Raw genomic sequence first — 20923 nt, 5'->3', positions numbered from 1 at the left:
AGTGTGATCTCCCCTACGCTCGGGAGCCATACTAGCTGCACCCTGCTTTGGCTTTGATACCAGAAATGGAGCAACCTTGTGCCAAGAGTAGGATCGAGCAGGGTCAAGGAGGAAGAAGAACACTCATTCACAAGATTGGAACTCGCAAGCCCCTCTGAAACTCTCCAATGGAGGTCAAATTCAATATTATTCAAAATCTGCCTTTCCTTATTACAGTAGATCCTTTTATAGGATTCCCAAAGCCCAATCTCAATCCCTAAGCCTAAGATTAAGTTTTACTAAAATAAGAATATACTAAACAAAAACATAGCATATTGAGTAAAAACTAATTAAGGATAGGATTAGAAGGCAATCAACTGTAAATCAGCCAACCAATCCTTAATTGCAATCAACACCAAATCAACCAATCAAGCCTTGATTGCAATCAACACCAAATCAGCCAATCAAGCCTTGATTGCAATCAATACCAAATTAGCCAATCAATCCTTGATTGCAATCAATACCAAATCAGCCAAGCAAGGATCCTTGATTGCAGTCAGAATTTAATTAGCCATGTTGCTCTTATTCTCTCAGATCTTCTAAGGATCTTTGGGTGGTTGAGCTGGACTTCCACGTCCTCCACTGCTGCCTCTATGCCTGCATCAGGGTGGGTTGCAGCTCTTTAAATAAAAAAAAAGAACTAGACTTCTACCTAATGTGGACTTCCTAACAAGTAATAAGACCAATTACTTTTAATAGTAATAAAAAGACTACTGAACCAAAAAAATCTACTAATGTACCCCTTAAATCCCAACTTTTGGGCTTATAAAAGAGATCCATTACATTAATAAACACAAAAATAACAAGCCCAAGGCCCATAGAACCCAACCTTCGGCCAAAATAAAGTATTCCAAGGCCTAATTAACGCAATTGAACACCCTTAAGTGCATCACCTGGTCAGGACAAACAAAATGCTAGCATACAATATTTAAAGTCCATGGCATCAACATGACGCCAAACTACATCAGCACCTGACCTAAGGACATCCAAATCCCTTGATATCTAATCAAGCTAATCACTTAAGCAAACCATTAATTTGAATCCAAATTCAAGTTGTGACTAGAACCCAAATGAGCATACAAGCTTGATATCTAAATGAACTGCTTATTTTGGAACGCACGGGGGATTGGGAACAAGCTTACCTCGAGACGGTTAAAAACTCTGGTAGGTCAGCATCAGATTGATATTGTTGCGATTGCAGAGCCTAAGGCACAGGCCTCCAAGGCGCGTTTGATTTTGTGAAGGGTTGGGTTGGACTCAGTGCATGTCCAGGAAGGCTGTGGGTGTTCTGGAGGGCCTCGATGCAGGTGACAGTGATGGAGGAGCATCGGCAGTTTGACACTTTATGGTGTGTGGATACAGGTGGGGGGACTTTTCTTATTACTTTTGTTCATGGCCTTTATTCGGTGCTGAAGAGACAGGAGATGTGGACCAGGTTGGGGATGTTCTCCAGGACCATTTCTTGCCCGTGGGCAGTAGGGGGTGATTTTAATATTGTTGCTTCCCCAGCGGAAAAGGCGGGTGGGAGACCTGCCTGCTCGAATTCCCTAGAGGAGTTTGGAAGTTTTGTGAGTCGTGCTGGCCTCCTGGATGCGGGTTTCTCGGGTAGCGTTTTACCTAGTCGAACAACCAGGTTAGAGCTAGGAGGGTTATGGCCAGATTGGACCGGTTCTTGGTTATTGCGGAGTGGGCAGGTGCGTTCCCCAGGTGTGATGTTACTCATCTCAATAGGACCTGCTCGGATCATGCTCCTACTTGGATGTCTTTTGCTGCTGCCCACGACCATTCTTGGTTGCATTTCAAATTCCAACAGATGTGGCTGCTCCATCTGGGGTTTTTGGAATTTGTCAGGAACCAGTGGGGTAAACCGGTGCTTGGTTCGCCGCTCTTTATGTTGTTCCTAAAGCTCAAAGACCTTTGACGCGCTCTCCGTGTCTGGAATAAGGAGGTTTTTGGTAATATCCATAAGAAGGTTAAGGACGCGGAAGATGCTGTAAGCAGGGCAGAAGCGGACTCGGACCGGTGTAACAGTGTCGAGTCCAGGGGGGTTTTAGAGGAGGCCAGGAATGCTCTTCAGGGGATTCTGTTGTAGGAGGAGATTTTTTGGAGACAAAAATCGAGGGTTACCTAGTTAAAGGAGGGGGGACCGGAACACGAAGTTTTTTCATTCCATGGTGAATGTCAGAAGGAGGACGGCTGACATTAGCAAGATTAGGGGAATGGATGGTGAGTGGATTTCTGACACTGATGCAGTTCAGGCTGAGGCGATGCGACATTTTTCAGGGATTTTTGCTTCTCAGGGCTGTGTGGTTGATGAGGGATTGTTGTTGCTGATTCCCAAAATTGTGACTGATTCTGATAACTCCTCTCTGCTGTTAATTCCTTCTGAGGAGGAGGTGCGGGAGGTTGCTTTTGCTCTATCAGGTGACAGTGCTCCTGGTCTAGATGGCTTTTCAGGGATTTTCTTCACGGCCTACTGGGAGGTGGTAGGCAATGATGTCTGGGCTGCAGCGAAGGATTTCTCTACCTAGAAGCTTTACCTCAGCCAACCTTGTGCTTATTCCAAAGAAAGACAACCCTGAGACAATGGTAGACTTTTAGCCCATTAGTCTCTGCAACTTTTCCTAAATTTTTTTTGCAAAGATCATTACTTCTAGGCTGGTAGGGCTTCTTCCATCTTTAGTGGTAGAAGAGAAAGGTGCGTTTGTGCAGGGCAGGTGCATACATGATAATTTAGCCATTGTTCAGGAGGTGACTCAAGACTAGAACCGGAAGATGAGGGGTGGCAATGTGATCCGCAAACTGGACATGGCTAAGGCCTATGACCGGCTGGAATGGAAGTTCCTTTGGTTGGCCCTCTCTCGGTTTGGCTTTGGTGACGAGTGGATTTCTCTTATAAGGAAGACTGTGGAGAATTGCTGGTTTTCTATTGTTATGGGGGGCAGGCAGTCCGGGTTCTTTAAATCCTCCAGGGGGGTGCGGCAGGGGGACCCCCTCTCCCCTCTGTTTATTTTGGCGAAAGAGGTTCTAAGCATGGGAATAAAAGGGCTTTTCGTTGATGGACATGCAGCATTCTACAGACTTCCGAGAGGGTGCCCTAGGGTTTCACATTGCCTCTTTGCAGACGACACCATCATTTTCTCCAGAGGGTTGCAGAGCTCTCTTAAGCAAATTATGGGTTTCATTGGTAGATATGAAGGTTTTTCAGGACAGCTCGTTAACAGGCAAAAAAGTTGTTTTGTTTTAGGGGACAAAGCCTCAGCGGCTGCAACCTGTATGGTTGGGGCGGTCACTAGCTTCCCTAGGAGGTCGCTCCCTATCACTTACTTGGGAGCTCCCCTCCACTCGGGTAGGCTCAAAATTTGTTACTTTGATGGGCTGGTGGAGAAGATCAGGAGTAAGGTGGCGGGATGGAAGGGAAGGTTGTTATCCTCCGGAGGTCGTGTAACACTCCTAAGGCATGTTCTCTCTTCTATGCCGATTCATGTTCTGGCCACTTTGGATCTGCCTAAAGCTGTCCTTCGCAGGCTTTATAGGATCTTTGCTGATTTCCTTTAGGGCAGCTCGAAATGGGGCAATCGCAGGCACTGGGTGAATTGGTAGAAGGTTTGTAGGCCACTGGAGGAAGGAGGGCTGGGAATTCGGCTCCTTGAGGATGTAGGCCTCTCCCTCAGGCTTAAAGGCCTTTAGAAAGCTTTGTCAGATCGTTCGCTATGGAGTGGCTTCTTCAGAGCTAAGTACTTCAAAAACTTGCATGCATTGCTGGTAGGAACGGTGGGGAGTGGCTCTAAAACCTGGCGTAGCACGTTGAAGTTCAAGGGGTTCATGATGGAGAGGTCAAGGTGGCTCCTTGGGACTGGCAATATTTCCTTTTGGCTTGATAACTGGGTGGGGGTTGGCCCCTTAATAGACTTTGTTGACAATGGCCTGCTAGTCGATCTGGATCTGTGTGTTAAGGATGTGGTGGATGAGGAAGGAAATTGGAGGGAGGACATCTTAAGCCTCATTGATTCTGAGGCAGTCAGAAACAACATCACCCTAGGGAATTTTGTGCTTTCGGATAGAGATGACGTCATGGTGTGGTCTCCTGTTAGTGATGGTCTTTTCTCTACAAGGTCGGCTTGGAATGAGGTCCGACGTGGGTCACCAGGAACTTCCTTCGCTAAATGGGTCTGGTGTCAAGCGCTGCCCCCGAAGGTGGCTTTCTTTTCTTGGCAGCTTCTTATGGGTAAGATCCCCACCGATGATTCTCTGATGGCTCTTGGTATCCCCCTGGCATCCATATGCAATTGCTGTGGACAGCCAAGAAGGGAGACCACGGATCATTGCTTGGGTTCTGGAGGTACGGCTTCTAAGGTTTGGATTTTCTTTTCTTGGCTTTTGGACATTCCTTTTTTGCCCTCTCAGGATGTCAGAAGTCGGGTGTTACTCTGGCAAGAGTCGGCGGGCTGCAAGAGCCTTAGTGCCTACATAACAGGGATCTTCCCTGCTTTGATTATTTGGGAGCTTTGGAAGGAGAGAAACAATAGAAGGCATGGGGAGAGATGTCGTACTGCAGCGTCCATTATTGAGCGAGTTAGAGGATGGGTAAGAGAGGTGAACCTGCCCTCCAAGATCGGTCGGCTGGGATCCTCTAGGGACGACTTAATTCTTCAGTGTTTTGGTCTTTTGGCGCCACCTGCAAAGCTGAAACCCCCCCTCCCATTTACTGGTGCCCCCCTTTTCTCTCTGTTAAGCTTAATGTGGATGGTGCATGCAAGGGGAACCCTGGTTGGGGAGGAGGGGGAGGAGTGATTAGGGATAGGAATGGAGTGGTTCTGGCTGCCTTTGCTAACTTCTATGGAGACTGCACTAATTCCATAGCTGAACTCAGAGCGCTGAGAGATGGTTTGCGTCTGTGCCAGGAGCTTCACTTGGCTGAGATGGTGGTAAACATTGACTCGGCTACCACGGTTAGAATGGTCAATCTCAAGAAGTGTAATTTATGGAAGGGATGGTACTGGTTCCACGAGGTCTTGGCTCTAGTCTCCATTACGCAAGCTCATGTGACTTTCGCATTTCGTGAAAGCAACAGAGCAGCGGATTGGCTGGCTAATTACGCTTGTGAAACAGGTTCCTCCCTCACCTTCCATCAGGACAGTATGCTGGGTGGGGGTTTCGCAGGTATTATTAGGGAAGACAAGGCAGGCATGCCAGTCTTCAGGGTTTAGTGAGCATGATTTTCTTGTACGGGGAGTGAGGTTTCAATTAGAGAGGCCCTTGTATGGTCGTGAGCTGTGGAATGAGGTAAGGCGGAATGTCCGCCTCTTGTATTCTTTGATTATTTTTCTGGAGATTAATAAAATGGTAGGGGCTGGCCCGGGTCCCAGGTAATATTCGGTTATAAACAAAAAAAAAAAAGAGCATACAATGTATAAAGTTGTAACTGATGGTGGTGTATGATCAGGTCTAACCTGATGAGTTGAAACTGTTTATCCTGTACAATACTTGCATCAGAGATTACTAACCCCGCTGCTTTAAATACCTGATAGAATGAACATATTTAAATAAATTGAATTTAAGAAAGAAAGCAAGTTAAACATTGATTGATACATGTAAATAATTCATCATATTCTATCTAATGCACTCTTAGAACAGACCTCACAAGTCCTAGCTAACCCAGCAAGGTTTGGTATGCGATCAATTAGTGATGCCACAAGGATAAACTGCTGTCGACATTTTCTTATCCTTTCAATAGCTATACTCCTTGACTGCAAAACTTGATCCAGAAGCTGGTCTTCTTTCTCCATTTCTGCCATTGAAACTTATATTAGTACATTTCACTGGTATTGTTTAACACTCCATAAGGTTCACAGTATTGGTTGATGTACAAATCAAATATAATGAAAGCTGTGATACACAAATTAAAAACTTTAATTTTATATGCACCTACGCCGTACATTGCGTACATATTTTCTACTTAAGACAAGCAACTTTGTTAGTCTATAAATCATGGATATGCATAAAAAGGAAAATGTTTCTGAAGTGTGAAAAAAGGACTAAACAAATACGTTATGCTGGCATCAATAACATTAAAAAACAAAAACTCATTTTGAGTCTTGCAGGAGTACATTGGCACAGGATGGAGCACCAGTTATAAATGAGGAAAGACTTCTCCAGCTTCTTAAATTTTTAAGAAGTACCAAATTGGAAAAATATCAGAAACTGTAATGAGATGTGCTAAATCATCTTATTTACACAAAATATTTTTAAAATTTTTTTTTTTTATCCCGAACTTTACCTGGGACCCGGGCCAGACACAAAATATGTTGAGTCCCAACTCCCAAGCATAAGCTCCTTCTACTATTTATGAACAATAGTGAGCAACCTACCCTAGTAAGGGATACCATCAATGCAAATAATTCCAACCTAGAGGGGCCAGCCTTCCCCGAACTCTCCACATAGGTTACACCTCCACCACATTATGGATATGGAAGTTGGACCCACCAGAGATTATAATCAGATAAAGATCCAAAAACCAAGAAATCGAGCTATCAGTCAACTGCTTAACATCCAAAGCTTCCAGTGAAGAATGTTCTGAGGCAAATCAGCTTGGATTTAAACTATAACTTCAGAAGACACATTACAAATAAGTAACTGATGAAGAACAAAAAAGGAAAAAAAAAACCAACAAATCTATTCTCCTTCTTCTTCAATATGTATTTTTATTATGTCTATAAATTAACTAGAAGACCTTGACAATCACCTAGGTTTCATATAGAGATGTCAAGGATGAAGTTTTTGAGACTGCAAAGGAATCATCATCTGGACATCAAATAATAAAAAATGACCAGCCATTATACTATAAAAAGAAACACTGATGGACAAAAAATAGCCTAAATTACCTCCTACAACTTCCACCATGGTTGCTTCTCCGTCATAGACTTTTCATGTATCCAGGCATGTGGACACTGCTAAAGACTTGTTTGGACACAGCTGTGTATCAAGTCAACACAGAAGACACTGATACATGTGGACACTGCTAAAGAGTTGTTTGGACACAGATGTGTATCAACACAGAAGATAGCACACAATTTCCATCTCAATGAGTTGATCTTTGTCCTACATTACATGTCTAAGCCAAATAGTCCCAATGAAGGCTTATTTAACTTTCAGGACGAGTATAGAATATTATTCAAATATATTCCTAGTGTAAAAATCAATTATACATATAGCCAGGTGGCACATTCTGGATTTTCTGATATCACTGTGTTTAACACATTATATATGTGTCAAGCAAGGTTCAAGGTCTCAGTATCTTGGCTGGTTTCGGTTAGCCAAAAAACTGAGTTGTCTCGGTAACTCACCAAGATCTCGGCCAAGTTGGTGCATTTTTATGTCAAATTTCGACCCTTGGTTTCGGTGGCCATATGACCTAATTAGGCCATGAAGTTTACAGGACAACCTATTTTAGGCCCTATAAACATGGTGGAACCCCAAGTTTTTTAAAAATCACACCCAAAATGGAAGTTTGACTTAGGACCCTAAGTTGGTAGTGTACGCTGTATGTATATATATATACTGATATGACCTATTCCACACAATCTTTAGTATTAGAACACATATAATTCAAGGAAAACAGTTTACATAAGCAACAGAAATGAAAAGACATCAAATTATGAACCATTTCATAAATCATACATCAAACATTGTTTGTTATATAGAGTCAAATATATTTTGAGCCAACATTTAACAATACAAGCCAAAAACTACAAAGTCACCCCTATCCCTATATGCTCCTCCTAATATTGAACAAGTGCCGGGCCTTCAAGTTCAAATCTGTTAGATTATATGGGGCCAGAATACCGTGGGGGTATTCTGGACTTTTTTCCTCTTTTATTTATGTCTTTTATTATGTCTTGTATGTGTGGATTAGTCCCACATTGCTTATGTAATTATTTTCCATACTTCATTATGATTATAAATAGATGTGCTTGGGATGATAATTAATTATCCAAGCCTTTCCCTAATTTTAAATCTCTCAACATGGTATCAGAGCAGATTTCGAATTAGGGACCACCCCTCTTCAAATTTCAGTTTTTTCCTTCTCTCTCTCTTTTCTCCTCTCCTCTCTCTCATCTCCCTTGTTCTCTATTCTCACATAGGGCAGCACTGATGAGGTGATCATTCGATCCAGTTGCTGCCCCCATTACCTCATGGATGCTACATAATTCTGCTCGATAGGAACCAGCCATTCCAGCCTGTGAAATTTGGAGCTTCAGTTTTTTGGGGAATTGCTTCTACTTCTCTTACAAGGAATCAACTCCTCCCTTTGAAGACCACAACCTACAGCAGGATTTTCCTCTTATTGGTTCAAGTTCTTAACTCAGATTTTATCACAGTTTCAAGACCTCCTAAGATCGATTTTTACAAAAACAGGGTTTTTTTCAAAACCCTGACAATTGTCGATCTAGGAGTTTGGGCCCTCTATTGTTTCTGATTTTTTGAAGGCTGTTTCTCCACTTATAAGGACCCACTCAACTGCACTTTGGGCTTCAACAGTTCAGTTTTTTGAAGACCTCCTTGAGATCGATTCCACCATCACAGGGTTTTTTTCAAAACCCTGAAACCTATCGATCTTGGGGTTGCTGCTGCCTATTGAATCTGATTTTTTGCAGGTGTTTTCTTCCATTATTAAGGGCTCCTCGACTTCAGTTTCAGCAAATTCACTGCAGTTTTTTTGGTCTCTTGGATCCTTCATCGATTTCAGCAATTCAGGGTTTTGTTCAAAACCCTGACAATATCGATCTAGGTTTTTTCATTGGCTGCTGGTTCTGATTTTTGGGGACTTCTGTCATCTCCTTACAAGGGGTTTTTCCTCCATATTACAGCTCTTCACTTGAAGATATTATTGGGCTTCTCTGCTGCCAATATGGGTGATTCTTCTACTTCTACAGCTACTTCGGATCATGATGGCCACAACAAGACAGACTATCACAATTTTCCACCCAACCCTATTAAACTTGATGGCTCAAATTACCTTCTATGGTCCAGATCTGCCTCCTTTGCCATTGCTGGCTGTGGTCTCACCAGCCATATTAATGGCACTAGTGTGATGCCCAGTGACCAAGGACCAACTCAGGAAAGGTGGCTTGCCAGTAATGGTGTTCTCATGTCCTACCTAATAGGCTCTATGACTCCAGATTTGCAGCATAACTTTCTTCTTCTGGACACTGCCTCCCAGATTTGGGCTGCTTGCAAGGAAACCTACGGGTAGCTTGGCAATGATGCCCAAGTATATGAACTTCGGAAGAAAGTCCTTCACACCACTCAGGGAGAACTTTCAGTTTCGAAATACTATGCTACTCTACGCAGTTTGTGCAACAGTTGGACCACTTCTCTGACTTTCACCCTACTACAGTTGCTGACATTGCTTCCTATAAGAAGCATGTGGACAAGATCAGGGTCTATGATTTCTTGGCTGGCTTAAATGTGGAGTATGATCAGATTCGTGTTCAAGTGTTGGGCCATACGCCTTTTCCCACACTTGAACAATCTTATGCCTTGGTGTCCTCTGAGGAGAACTATAGGGCTGCCATGTTGCACCCTCCTACTACTGACAGATCAGCTCTCAAGGCTGCTGTCCCTGCTACTCTTGCACCTAGTGGCACTGCTTCTCTTGGTGATTCTACTACAAGGGCTGTTGTTTGTGAGCAGTGTCACAAACCCTATCACACCAAAGAGAAGTGCTGGAAACTTTATGGGAAACCGGCTGATTTTGAAGCTACAAGGGCTGCCAAGACAAAGATAAAGACAAAGACCAAGGCCCATCAGACTGAGACTGTTACTGCAGCCCCTGCTACTAACACTGGTCTATCCCAGGATGATCTACAGGCACTCCTATGTATGCTAAGGTCTTCCGCTGCTGCTGCCTCTACTACATCAGCTACTGTCAATTCTTCAGCTCCTTCAGGTTCATACTTTGCCCGGTCAGGTATTCCATTTGGAGGTCATTGTGCTTTTGTGGCTTCCCATCCTTGGATCATAGATTCTGGAGCTACGAGATCATATGACCGGTTCCTCTGAAATACATTTCACAGATATTCTCCCACTTCTGGGAAAGATAAGGTCAAAGTGGCTGATGGTTCCCTTTCTTCCATATCTGGAAAAGGAATCATCAACTGCACTTCCTCTCTTCCCTTGTCTTCTGTTTTGCACATTCCTAATTTTACTACTAACCTTCTTTCAATTAGTAGTACTACTCGTGATCTAAACAGCAAAGTCACTTTTTTCCCTTCTCATTGTGTGTTTCAGGATCTGGACTCTGGGAAGACGATTGGATTGGGTAAAGTGCACGGTGGACTGTACTTGCTTGATGACGGTCGCTTCTCTCCACCACCATTACCTTCTCCGCTGCATCAAAACTCCTTGGTCTCTTTAGCACCTACACAAGAGAATTGACAACTCCAACATACTCACCTACACAAGGGGCAGAACCAACAGAGGGCAGCTACAATCCACTTTAGCACCAATACCCATCCAATTGCCGACTCCAGATCCAGATCCAGATCCTCCATCCCCTGGTAATCCCTCTTCTTCCGACCTACCTATTACTCATCGCAAAGGTACTAGGACTTGCACTTTACATCCCATATCTCGTGTTGTTTCTTATAGTTCTATTTCTCCTTCTTTTTGTGCTTTTGTATCTTCTCTTTCTTCTGTTTCGATTCCTAGGAATTGGCAGGAAGCATCTACAGATGGAAAGTGGAAGGCAGCAATGTTGGAAGAAATGAAAGCACTACATAAAAATAATACATGAGATCTTGTGGCTCTTCCTCCAGGGAAAAAACCAGTTGGATGTAAATGGGTCTTTGTGGTTAAACAGAAGGCTAATGGTTCTGTGGATCGATATAAGGCACGTCTGGTTGCAAAGGGGTTCACTCAAACTTATGGAGGTGACTATCAGGAGACCTTTGCACCGGTGGCAAAGCTCAACACTGTCAGGGTGCTATTATCTTGTGTTGTAAATCTTGGGTGGGATCTTCAGCAGTTAGATGTAAAGAATGCCTTCCTCCATGGGGAGCTTGAGGAGGAGGTATTTATGGACATTCTACCAGGCTTCTCTGATGACAGGATCAAGGGCAGGGTCTGTAAATTGAAGCGTGCACTTTATGGGTTGAAACAGTCACCTAGGGCCTGGTTTGGCAGATTTCACAAGGCTATGATTTCAGCAGGTTATAAGCAGAGTAATGCTGACCACACTTTGTTTATCAGACGAGTTGGTGACAAGGTAACTCTTCTCATAGTCTATGTGGATGATATTGTGGTCACTGGTAATGATGGTGATGCTATCAAGAATTTGAAGCTCTTCCTTGGCCGTGAGTTTGAAGTAAAAGATCTTGGCCCTCTAAAATATTTCCTAGGGATAGAAGTTGCTCGATCTTCGAAGGGCATCTTTCTTTCTCAAAAAAAATATATCCTTGATCTATTGACTGAGACTGGGCTGCTAGGTTGTCATCCTTCAGATACTCCTATGGAAGCTACTACAAAACTTAAGGAGAAAGAGGGTGAACCTGTTGACAAGGGTTGTTATCAACAATTAGTGGGCAAACTAATCTACCTCTCTCACACACGACCTGACATAGCCGTTGCTGTAAGTTTGGTGAGCCAGTTTATGCATGATCCCTATTCCTCACATATGGATGCAATCCGTCGTATTCTGCGGTATTTAAAGTCTGCTCCAGGAAAGGGAATTCTTCTCTCTCCCAATGGTCACCTGAAGGTTGAAGCTTATACTGATGCCGATTGGGCTGGTTCTACTGACAAAAAATCTATCTCTGGCTATTGTTCCTTTGTGGGTGGGAACCTTGTCACATGGCGTAGCAAAAAGCAGAATGTTGTGGCAAGGTCCAGTGCTGAAGCCGAGTTTCGTGCAATGGCCCAAGGAATTTGTGAGCTTCTATGGCTTAGAGGATTATTGCAGGATATTGGTGTTGCTGTCCATCTTCCCATGTTGCTTTATATTGTGACAATAAAGCCGCCATTAGCATTGCTCATAACCCTGTCCAGCATGATCATACTAAGCACGTGGAGGTTGACCGACATTTCATCAAGGAGAAGTTTGAAGCAGGCCTCATTTGTGTTCCCTTTGTGAAGTCTACTGATCAGCTGGCTGACGTGTTCACTAAGGGACTAAGTGGCAAGCTGTTTCTTCCTATCTTAGTCAAGTTGGGCATGCATGATATCTATGCTCCAACTTGAGGGGGAGTGTTAGATTATATGGAGCCAGAATACCGTGGGGGTATTCTGGACTTTTTTCCTATTTTATTTATGTCTTTTATTATGTCTTGTATGTGCGGATTAGTCCCACATTGCTTATGTAATTATTTTCCATACTTCATTATGATTATAAATAGATGTGCTTGGGATGATAATTAATTATCCAAGCCTTTCCCTAATTTTAAATCTCTCAACAAAATCTCCTCCAAATGTTGTTCTTGAGCATCAAATCCAAGTGTTCCAAGCTTTTTTTGGTAAGATTTGGAGCTGTTTTCTTCACAAACTGGCGAAACCAGTTGAGTTTACCAAGAATAGGTCGAAATTTCAACCAAGAAAAGTCGAAACATGATATTTATATAACTAACTTTGTGACATTTCGGCAAGTGATTTCAACTGAGATATCGGCGAGAAACCAAAATTTCGGCTGAGAAAATGTGTTCTTATTTCGCACCCTATCTCGACTTGACCCTTGTCAAAATTGAGACAATTGTCAAGATCTCGCAAGACCTTGAACCATGGTATCAAGGCAAGAAGTTTAGGTCTGGGTCCAACATCCTGCAAGAACTCTTTGCTCCTCACTTTTTATTCATTCAGCATAATATAGATCTCTAGTCCTCTCCCTCATTCTATCAAGTTTGAAACATCTTTCTCACCATCCAGTAAGGGCTACAAGGGCCGCAACCCAAAGCAAGTCCCTGCTTTCACTGGATCCTGGTTGGGGTGGATTGGAAACAGCCCCAACCTTAGGCATTATTTGCATGACTTACCACTTAAACAAGACCTTGTTGAAAGTCTCTTTCCATGCTTTAAAAGGACTCCTTATCAATAATGACTGATCAAATTTTAACCATTGACCAAGTTTCTTCAGGTGATCAACATCTTCCTCTACCATTTGAGAGAAATTTCTTTTGCTACATTCCAATAGAACAGCCATCTCATCATACAGATCATGTACAATATGATTCCTCTAGTTCAATTTCATTTCACCAATTTATCTACAGATATCATTAAATTTTCTTCTTTTTAAGGTCCCTTTCTTCTCTTCTTAACTATCCTTCCAAGTCTCTGTTTTGTTTTATTTTACTGGAAGAAACTTAATCCTCAAGCAGTTTTGATTCTAGACCTTGACTCCCAAAATATATCTACAACTCAATTCAACTACACTCAGCCTTATCCCAACTAAATGCGTTGGTGATGCGGGCAAAATATGGACCCCCCCCCCCCCTAAATGAGGACATCAGCCCAGTTGATCTGGATTTTCTGCTTCTTTTGGTTCAATAAAGCAGCCCCAATGTGAGCCACCATACAGCCAGCCAGATTGTTGTTATTGTTCATGCAGGCACTGTTCACGTGAACAGTACCTTGGGGACCAATATTGACAGCTGGCTTTGAAGAGATGCTGCCAATAGTTGTTAGGATATTAGATATTAGTTTCTATTTACTTGTTTTCTTAGGCAGCAAGTTATTTCCTTTGTTTGGACTTTGGATTATTGTTAAGCAGATTCTAGTTTCCTTTTTGGTTTCTTTTATTTGTTAGACAAAAGATTGAGTTTGTTAGTTCCTAGTTTGCTTCTTTCTTGGTGAGCAAGTTATGAAGATAAATTAGAAGTCTTATTTCAGTTAGAATTTTCCTATTTTAGAATTTTCTTTTGTAATCAGTGTAAGGCTATTTAGATAGCCTCCATTGATTGTAAAGATTTATGGAATGAAAGAATGAATTGAAGCCTAAGGCTGTGTGCGTGTGCACTTGCCCCCCCTCCGTCCTACTTCTTCTTCTCAAGGTTTCTCCTCTTCTCCCCCTGCTGCTTCTTCTTCTTCCTCTCATGGTTTCTTCTTTCCCCTGCTAATCTGATTTCTTCTCAGATTTCCCCTCTCCTGTTCTGTCCCCCATTAGTTGGCTACATGGATCCTTTTCTCCAATCAGCTCTATTCAAAAGCATACTATTAATAGTCCTAAACTATGCATGTCTTTCCAAATCACTTCTAGGGTCGTTTAGGCCTACCCCTGGCTCTTTTAGCTCCTTCAATCTGAATAAAATCACCCCTATGTACTGGAGCATTCAAAGGCCTCCATTGCACATGTCCATGCCATCTCAAACGACTTTCTTGCAACTTATCAAGTATCGGAGTTACTCCTAAATTAGCTCTAATTTGTTTATTCCTAATTTTGTCTTTTCTAGTTTTACCACTCATCCATCTCAATATACTCATTTCAGCTACATTAAGTTTGTTTGTATTGTTTCTTCACTGCCCAATATTCAGCCCCATACATCATTGCTGGTCATATAACTATCTAATAAAATTTTCCTTTTGAGTTTTAAAGAAATATGTTGACCACACAACACTCCAGCCGCATTACTCCTCATCCATCCTATTCTAATTCTGTGTGCAACATTATCCTCTATTTCTCCTTCTTTATATAATAAACCTAGGAACCTAAAATTTTCACTGTGCAGAGTCTCCCTATCATCAATTTTCATCACCTCATTTTTAGTATCATTGTTACTAAAGTTACACACCATACACTTTTGTTCTACTCATCTTAAAACCTTTTGATTCCAATGCCGATCCCCATAACTCCAACCTTTTTTTTTTGGATGAATGAAAATATAATTACAAAGAAAGGAGGGGGAATATACAAGCCCATGGGCCAACAAAACTGAAGCTAGAGACTAGCTAGGGTGCAAAATGGAAGTAGGAAGACCCCAGGAGACAACAATGAGCCTGTTCCGCGGGGTATCCTTTACATCAACAAGGGGGAGGGAACTAATTTTAGATGAAACATAAAAAAAGATGGCCTTCCAAATCTTGTCGAAAGAGTGGAAGTTGGACGTCCATCTTTTAAGGTTACGCTCCATCCAAATGTGGGAGATAGTGGCACAAAAGGCAAGCTTGCCAACCGAGTCACAAATCGAGTTGCCTCTGAATTTCATATCAATCCAAACCCATTCCCTGGAAAGGGCAAGAGGCCTTCGGCGAGCAGGCCAACAGTGGCGAAGAACACGGTTCCAGATGGAGGAAGCAAAGGAGCAAGTGAAGAACAGGTGATCTGCATCTTCGTGCCCATTCCAACAAAGGCAACAGCTGGGAGAGACTTGCATGTGGCGATGAATGAGGAATGCTTGGGTTGGGAGTCAGTTTGCTAGGGCGCGCCAAGCGGTAAGGCTATGTCGAGGGATGTGCCCTTTAAACTAGACCACTTTATGCCAAGGACAGGGGGTCCCTCTATGTCTAACCAAGTCCCAAGCGGAGTGGGAACTGAATCTGCTAGAGGGGGAGGGGAGCCACAAGATGGTGTCACCTCTACCTCGGTGACCAGGGGGGATAGGGGGGAGGGAGCTCCAAAGATCTGCGAGGGGAGGGGGGGGGGGGGGGACCATAAGCCTCTGGTGATGATGGAAGCCATAAGGGTAGATCTGTCCAATCCAGAAGCATAAATGGCAAGGGAGCTGACAATGGAAGCTAGGACACCTGAAGGGTACCATTTGTCAAGCCAAAGGTAAGTCTGCAAACCATCATCGATCTTGCAAGATATAACGCCCCTGGCTATATGCCTCACTTGGAGGATTCTGCGCCAAACCCAGGAGGAGTCTGTCACAGAGCTGACAGTCCAAATAGAGTCTCTACGGAGAGGACCAGCGTACAACCAGGTAGTCCAGATGCCGGATTTGATGGTGAGGAGCTTCCATAACAACTTGATAGAACCAGCAATGTTTACATCTTTGATCCTTTTGAGACCAAGACCTCCTTCAGACTTGGGGATGCAAATGGAAGACCAGCTCTTGGGGTGAAGGAACCTTGCTGAATCGACACCTTTCCATAGGAAAGCACACATAATAGATTCGGCAGCCTTGATGGTAGCCTTGGGAAGGCCAAAAACAACGCTCCAATAGATGTAGCAGGACTCGAGGCGACCTGCATAGGATAAAAGTTTGGCTTTCCAAAGCTGTAGCCTCTTGCGGAGGAGGTCAAGAATGGGGGTACAGTGGTGGGCTGAAAGTCTAGCAGGGATGAGGGGGAGGCCAAGGTAACGGACAGGTAAAGTGCCAAGAGAAAAGCCGGTGATGGAGGAGAGGGATGCTTTGGTGGTATCGGAAACACTAGCAAGGAAGATTTGGGATTTAAGGAGGTTGATGCGGAGACCGGAAATGCCCTGAAAAAGGTGAAGGGAAGACATGATGGACTCAATGGAGAGGGGGTCAGCTTTAGAGAAGATCATGAGGTCGTCAGCGAAGGCAAGGTGAGTCAAGTTAGTAGGCTTGCATTTGGGGAACGTTGTGATTCCATGGTTGATTCACAAAATATACTTAGATCTCTAGATGCTAGTCTAACAACCAATCCTACCTTTTTCAATGGGCTAGACTTGATTTTCCCTTGAAGCACCTAGCACAAGAAAGTCATCATCATTCATCTCCACTGAATTCACAAAATTCCTCCTTTTTCCCTAAATATAGTAGACAAACCCTAAACAATAGAAGGTGCTGTAATGGCACACTTCCTTGTGAAAGGTATTATACCAATATGCCAGGTATCTGACTTGTGAAGGTCATCACTCCAATTTAGCATTGCCAAGCTTAACAACAGCTACCAAAGAAAAAAAAGCTCCAGATAAATCTGTGGTGAATTGTACTAGAAACCTTAGCACAAAACCTCTCACCTATCTAAACTACTAACCAGTAACCTTCTTCTTGCCCCACGTACCCTAGACCAACCCCAAACGAAAAAAAAAAAATTTGATGAATGACAAAATAAGTTGGAAAAGCAGTAATTATTTAGCTAATCGGTCGCACTATTTCCAGTTAACTACTTGTTATCTTATTATCCAATATAAACTTTCAAGGCAGGTACATACCTTCAAGAGGCTTGTAGAATTCAGTGTTGCCCAAGAAGTAAGTATCCTCGGCATCCTGCTTCTCATGTTTAGAGAGAGTAATTTTTTTTTGGAAATCCAAGGACAAATCTCCAGGAACTTGGGCATTTAATATTTCTTCATCAGCATCATGTGATAATATCATGCCATTACCATTACCTCCATTTGTTAAACCCTCATTTTTTATAGTAACAACATCCTTTGCCATAGAACATCTAAGGTCTTCTCTAACATCCTGCAATGCTGAAACAATGAGATATGGACCATACAACTCGAAGAAAGTAAGGACTGCATGTGCTTACATTTAAGAAACCAATCACTTGCTCCATGAGGGTTGGCGGTACGCATTCAAACTCAGATTCCTTCAATAATAGAGATAATGATTCAGAGACCTAATAAAGCCACTGACAAAAGCAGAAGAAATGCTAGCAACAATACAACAATTAAATATATACAGCACTACTATGCTCTGTCTCAACATTTTTAACCTCAGCCCGAGCAGTAAAAATTCCAGCTGGTGTAGAAGAGGTCTTTGGATTAAAAACTTCAAGAAGCCCTTCCATTGATGATCTTAACCTGGAACAATAATAAATCTTACTAGATGAAAAAAAACATATAAGCTAAACAGTAAGTATAACTATTGATCACGGTAGAGGAGGTGCCTCCCAGGATCAAGGTCAAGATCAGGGGTAAGTCGTGGTAGAGATCAAACTACCAACCCTCCTGGTATCTGTCAGTGTACTCATTATAGTAAAACTAATCATACTGCTGACAAATGTTGAGATAAATATGGTAAACCTCAGTGGGTCAACAAAGTTCTCTCTAATAGTGGACTTCAGTGCTTCTCACCAACATGCACAAAATCGAAGATTAAAAAAGGAGTGGTACACTCATTGATACAGGCCTACATCAGAGATCATTTCTATCACAAAGTAGATCCATATGTTTGACACTAGTTATGACATCCTTGTTGAAGCTTTCCTCATGCTTTAACCTGTGGATATCTAAAATTTCCTTCTTATTTTCTTAGAAATGTTCCACAACTTCTTACCACTTAATGCAGGACAATCTAGACACACTAGTAAGGGCCCAAATAAAAATAGGGAGATGAACTCCAGTTCGGGATAAACTAAAAGATTAGGGCTTACAGATCTAAACAAAGTTATGGCCAGAAATAGGAATCTGATCATTGAAATCAGGGTTCAGAAATTGAGAGAATTAGGTATTAAACTAGACAGAAGAGAGAATTAATAAAAATCAGTATCTGAACAATAAAATTTGTACCCAATTGAAGTGAACTCGATAAAAAAAAAATATTGATAAATAGATCAGAATATCAGATATTAGCGAAATAATTTATCTGATATTGAATTTAAAAAGGGTGTACCCAGTGCACAAGGCTCCCGCCACTGCAGGGTCTGGGGAGGGTCATAATGTATGCAGCCTTACCCCTGCTTCACAGAGAGGCTGTTTCCAGAGACTCAAAACCATGACTACTTGGTCACAATGGAGCAACCTAACCGTTGCACCCAGGTCCACCCTCAACTTATCTGATATTGAGTGCTGCAGAGAATTGAAAAGTAAAGAGAAGAGATATCATAGTATTCATCATGACTAGTATCATAGGCTTGACCATCAAACCCTAGAAAAAAGAGGGAACCATTGCTTCCGGACAAATCCCACATCAAAACCTTTACCTAGCACTTGACTTGCATTTATACCTCGAGTTTTGAAGACACCTAACACTAATTCAACCAGGTAACATGTCAAGATGACACTTATCCTCTTGAGAATGTGAGACATGACTATAAGAATGCCGCGTTCACATCGTCTTAACCCAAAATGGCTGAGGAGAGGAAAGGTTCCTTTTTGAAGGTACTCCTGAGCACAGATCCAGTGGAGACGGGGTGGGGCCTGTAGCTCAGAACATAATGAGACTTATAACGCTAAATCTCATCTAATCCAAAACTCACAAATTAGACAACCGCTGATCCACATGATTGATCTTCTCTGAAGAAAAAAAAAAAGATTAAATGTAACTTAAATATACTCCTATGCATCAGACCCACAGTATCATGATACGGATACTCCCATGAATGAAAACTAATTCATATTTATCTTTCAAAAGATCAAAAGTTAGGAAAACCGATGTGGATGCCCTTGCATTACCATTATTTAGATCATGATGGCATTTTATGCTGGCAAATAGGTAGTTTAGTTAGTCTGAGATAACTTGACAAAGCTTATACATTAATACCAACTGCTGGGGGTTTAATTGGTCTACAATGGAAAGACTTTTAAAGAGCCCACCAATCAATACGTCAGATGATTGAAAAATAATAGACTGCAACATTTAATAATGAAGAAGAAATGGAATTGGCTTTTACTAGGAGATGTGATTTCAAAATGATTTTGATACCATATTCCAAGAACTTGAAATGCACAATAAGTGATAACACAGGTTCAGATGTGAAGCAAATGATAAGGAATGCTTGAAAAATATAGACCATCCACCAAGTCGAGTTTCCCACAAAATTCAATTTCCAGCATAAATTATCTGCTGCCCATTGGTGAGGTTATAAATTATAAATGAAATTTCATTGCAACTGAGAAGTATACCTCGTGCAGTCAGGGTTTTTCATCAAATATGATTTCAAGTCCTGAAAGCATTTCTTCTCTAAAGGCACAACTTCAGAAACATTTGAATCCAAGGTAGGTACCAATTTGCAAAGAACTCGATGAACTAATAACTGCAAAAGAAGACAGTAATGGTAAAATATAATAACAGGAACAATAAAAAAATATATTAATAATAAAAACATTTACATTAAAGGAAAACAACAGGATTGATATGCAGCTACTTGCATTCAACTCAAAAGTTCGAAAAAAAATCACCTGAGTAAAACCACGTAAACTATGGTGATGAGAGGTTAGTAATGGGATTAAAGGTGGAAGCAACTCGTCCAAATGTCTCAACTGGATATGCACTTCACTTGCATGGAGGATAACATTAGCTGCTATGAAAACATAGGAAGAGAGTGCCTGCATTAGAAGTTCAAAAGTTAGCAGGGAAAAAGAGGTCAAAGCATGGAAAGTGGATACTTACCGTGTTATCTATCAATAAAAAAGAAAGGGGGTCAAAGCATGGAAACATCACACTTACCTGAGGCCTCATATTATAGTCATGGAAAATAGGAATTAATTGTTCCGCAACCTGTGAAAGAAGCAGCAGAAAAGAATGATTGAATAAAGGTCATACAATTTGTGGAATTCAAACAGATGCAACAATGCCCAAAAAAGACAGTTCAAAAAGATATGCTTGATCTCCTTTAATTTTTTTTTTTTTTTTTTTGTTAACCCGAACTTCTCTGGGACCCGGGGCAGCCCCTAGCTTTTATTCAAATCCAATAAATAATTAAAGAATACAAGAGGGGGACATGCCGCCTTACCTCAGCCCATAGCTCACAGCACTAACTGCCCTCAGAAGGGTAAATCCCACTCCCTATACAAGATAAAAACTGCACATTAAAACCTAAAGACAGGCATTCCTGCCTTGTCCTCTCTGATAATACCAGTGAATCCTCCACTCGGCAGCCTGCCCTGGTGGTACGTGACCGAGACGCCTACTTCGCAAGCATGTTTAGCCAGCCAATCCGCTGCTCTGTTGCTCTCACGAAACGCAAAGGCCACATTAGCCTGCGTTGCTGAGATCAGCTCCATCGCTTCTTTGAACCAGTACCAACCCTTCCATAATAT

At 42.1% G+C, this 20923-nt stretch overlaps 1 protein-coding gene across 2 annotated transcripts in view; it reads right to left on the bottom strand.

Annotated features, from left to right (window-relative positions):
- The window catches only part of LOC122663896, a 217148-nt gene that overhangs the window by 20841 nt on the left and 175384 nt on the right, over positions 1–20923 (bottom strand). For both annotated transcript variants that reach the window (XM_043859564.1, XM_043859565.1), the window contains 8 exons: positions 20331–20381; positions 20063–20209; positions 19787–19917; positions 17656–17743; positions 17470–17529; positions 17150–17402; positions 5679–5830; positions 5493–5563 (listed from right to left, as the gene is read on the bottom strand). In XM_043859564.1, the coding sequence (XP_043715499.1) occupies positions 5493–5563; positions 5679–5830; positions 17150–17402; positions 17470–17529; positions 17656–17743; positions 19787–19917; positions 20063–20209; positions 20331–20381 (953 nt within the window). The remainder of the gene's footprint in view (positions 1–5492; positions 5564–5678; positions 5831–17149; positions 17403–17469; positions 17530–17655; positions 17744–19786; positions 19918–20062; positions 20210–20330; positions 20382–20923) is intronic.

This window comes from Telopea speciosissima, chromosome 6 (genome assembly GCF_018873765.1).
Source record: "Telopea speciosissima isolate NSW1024214 ecotype Mountain lineage chromosome 6, Tspe_v1, whole genome shotgun sequence".
NCBI lineage: Eukaryota > Viridiplantae > Streptophyta > Magnoliopsida > Proteales > Proteaceae > Telopea > Telopea speciosissima.
This window is presented reverse-complemented; position numbering and strand designations above follow the sequence as displayed.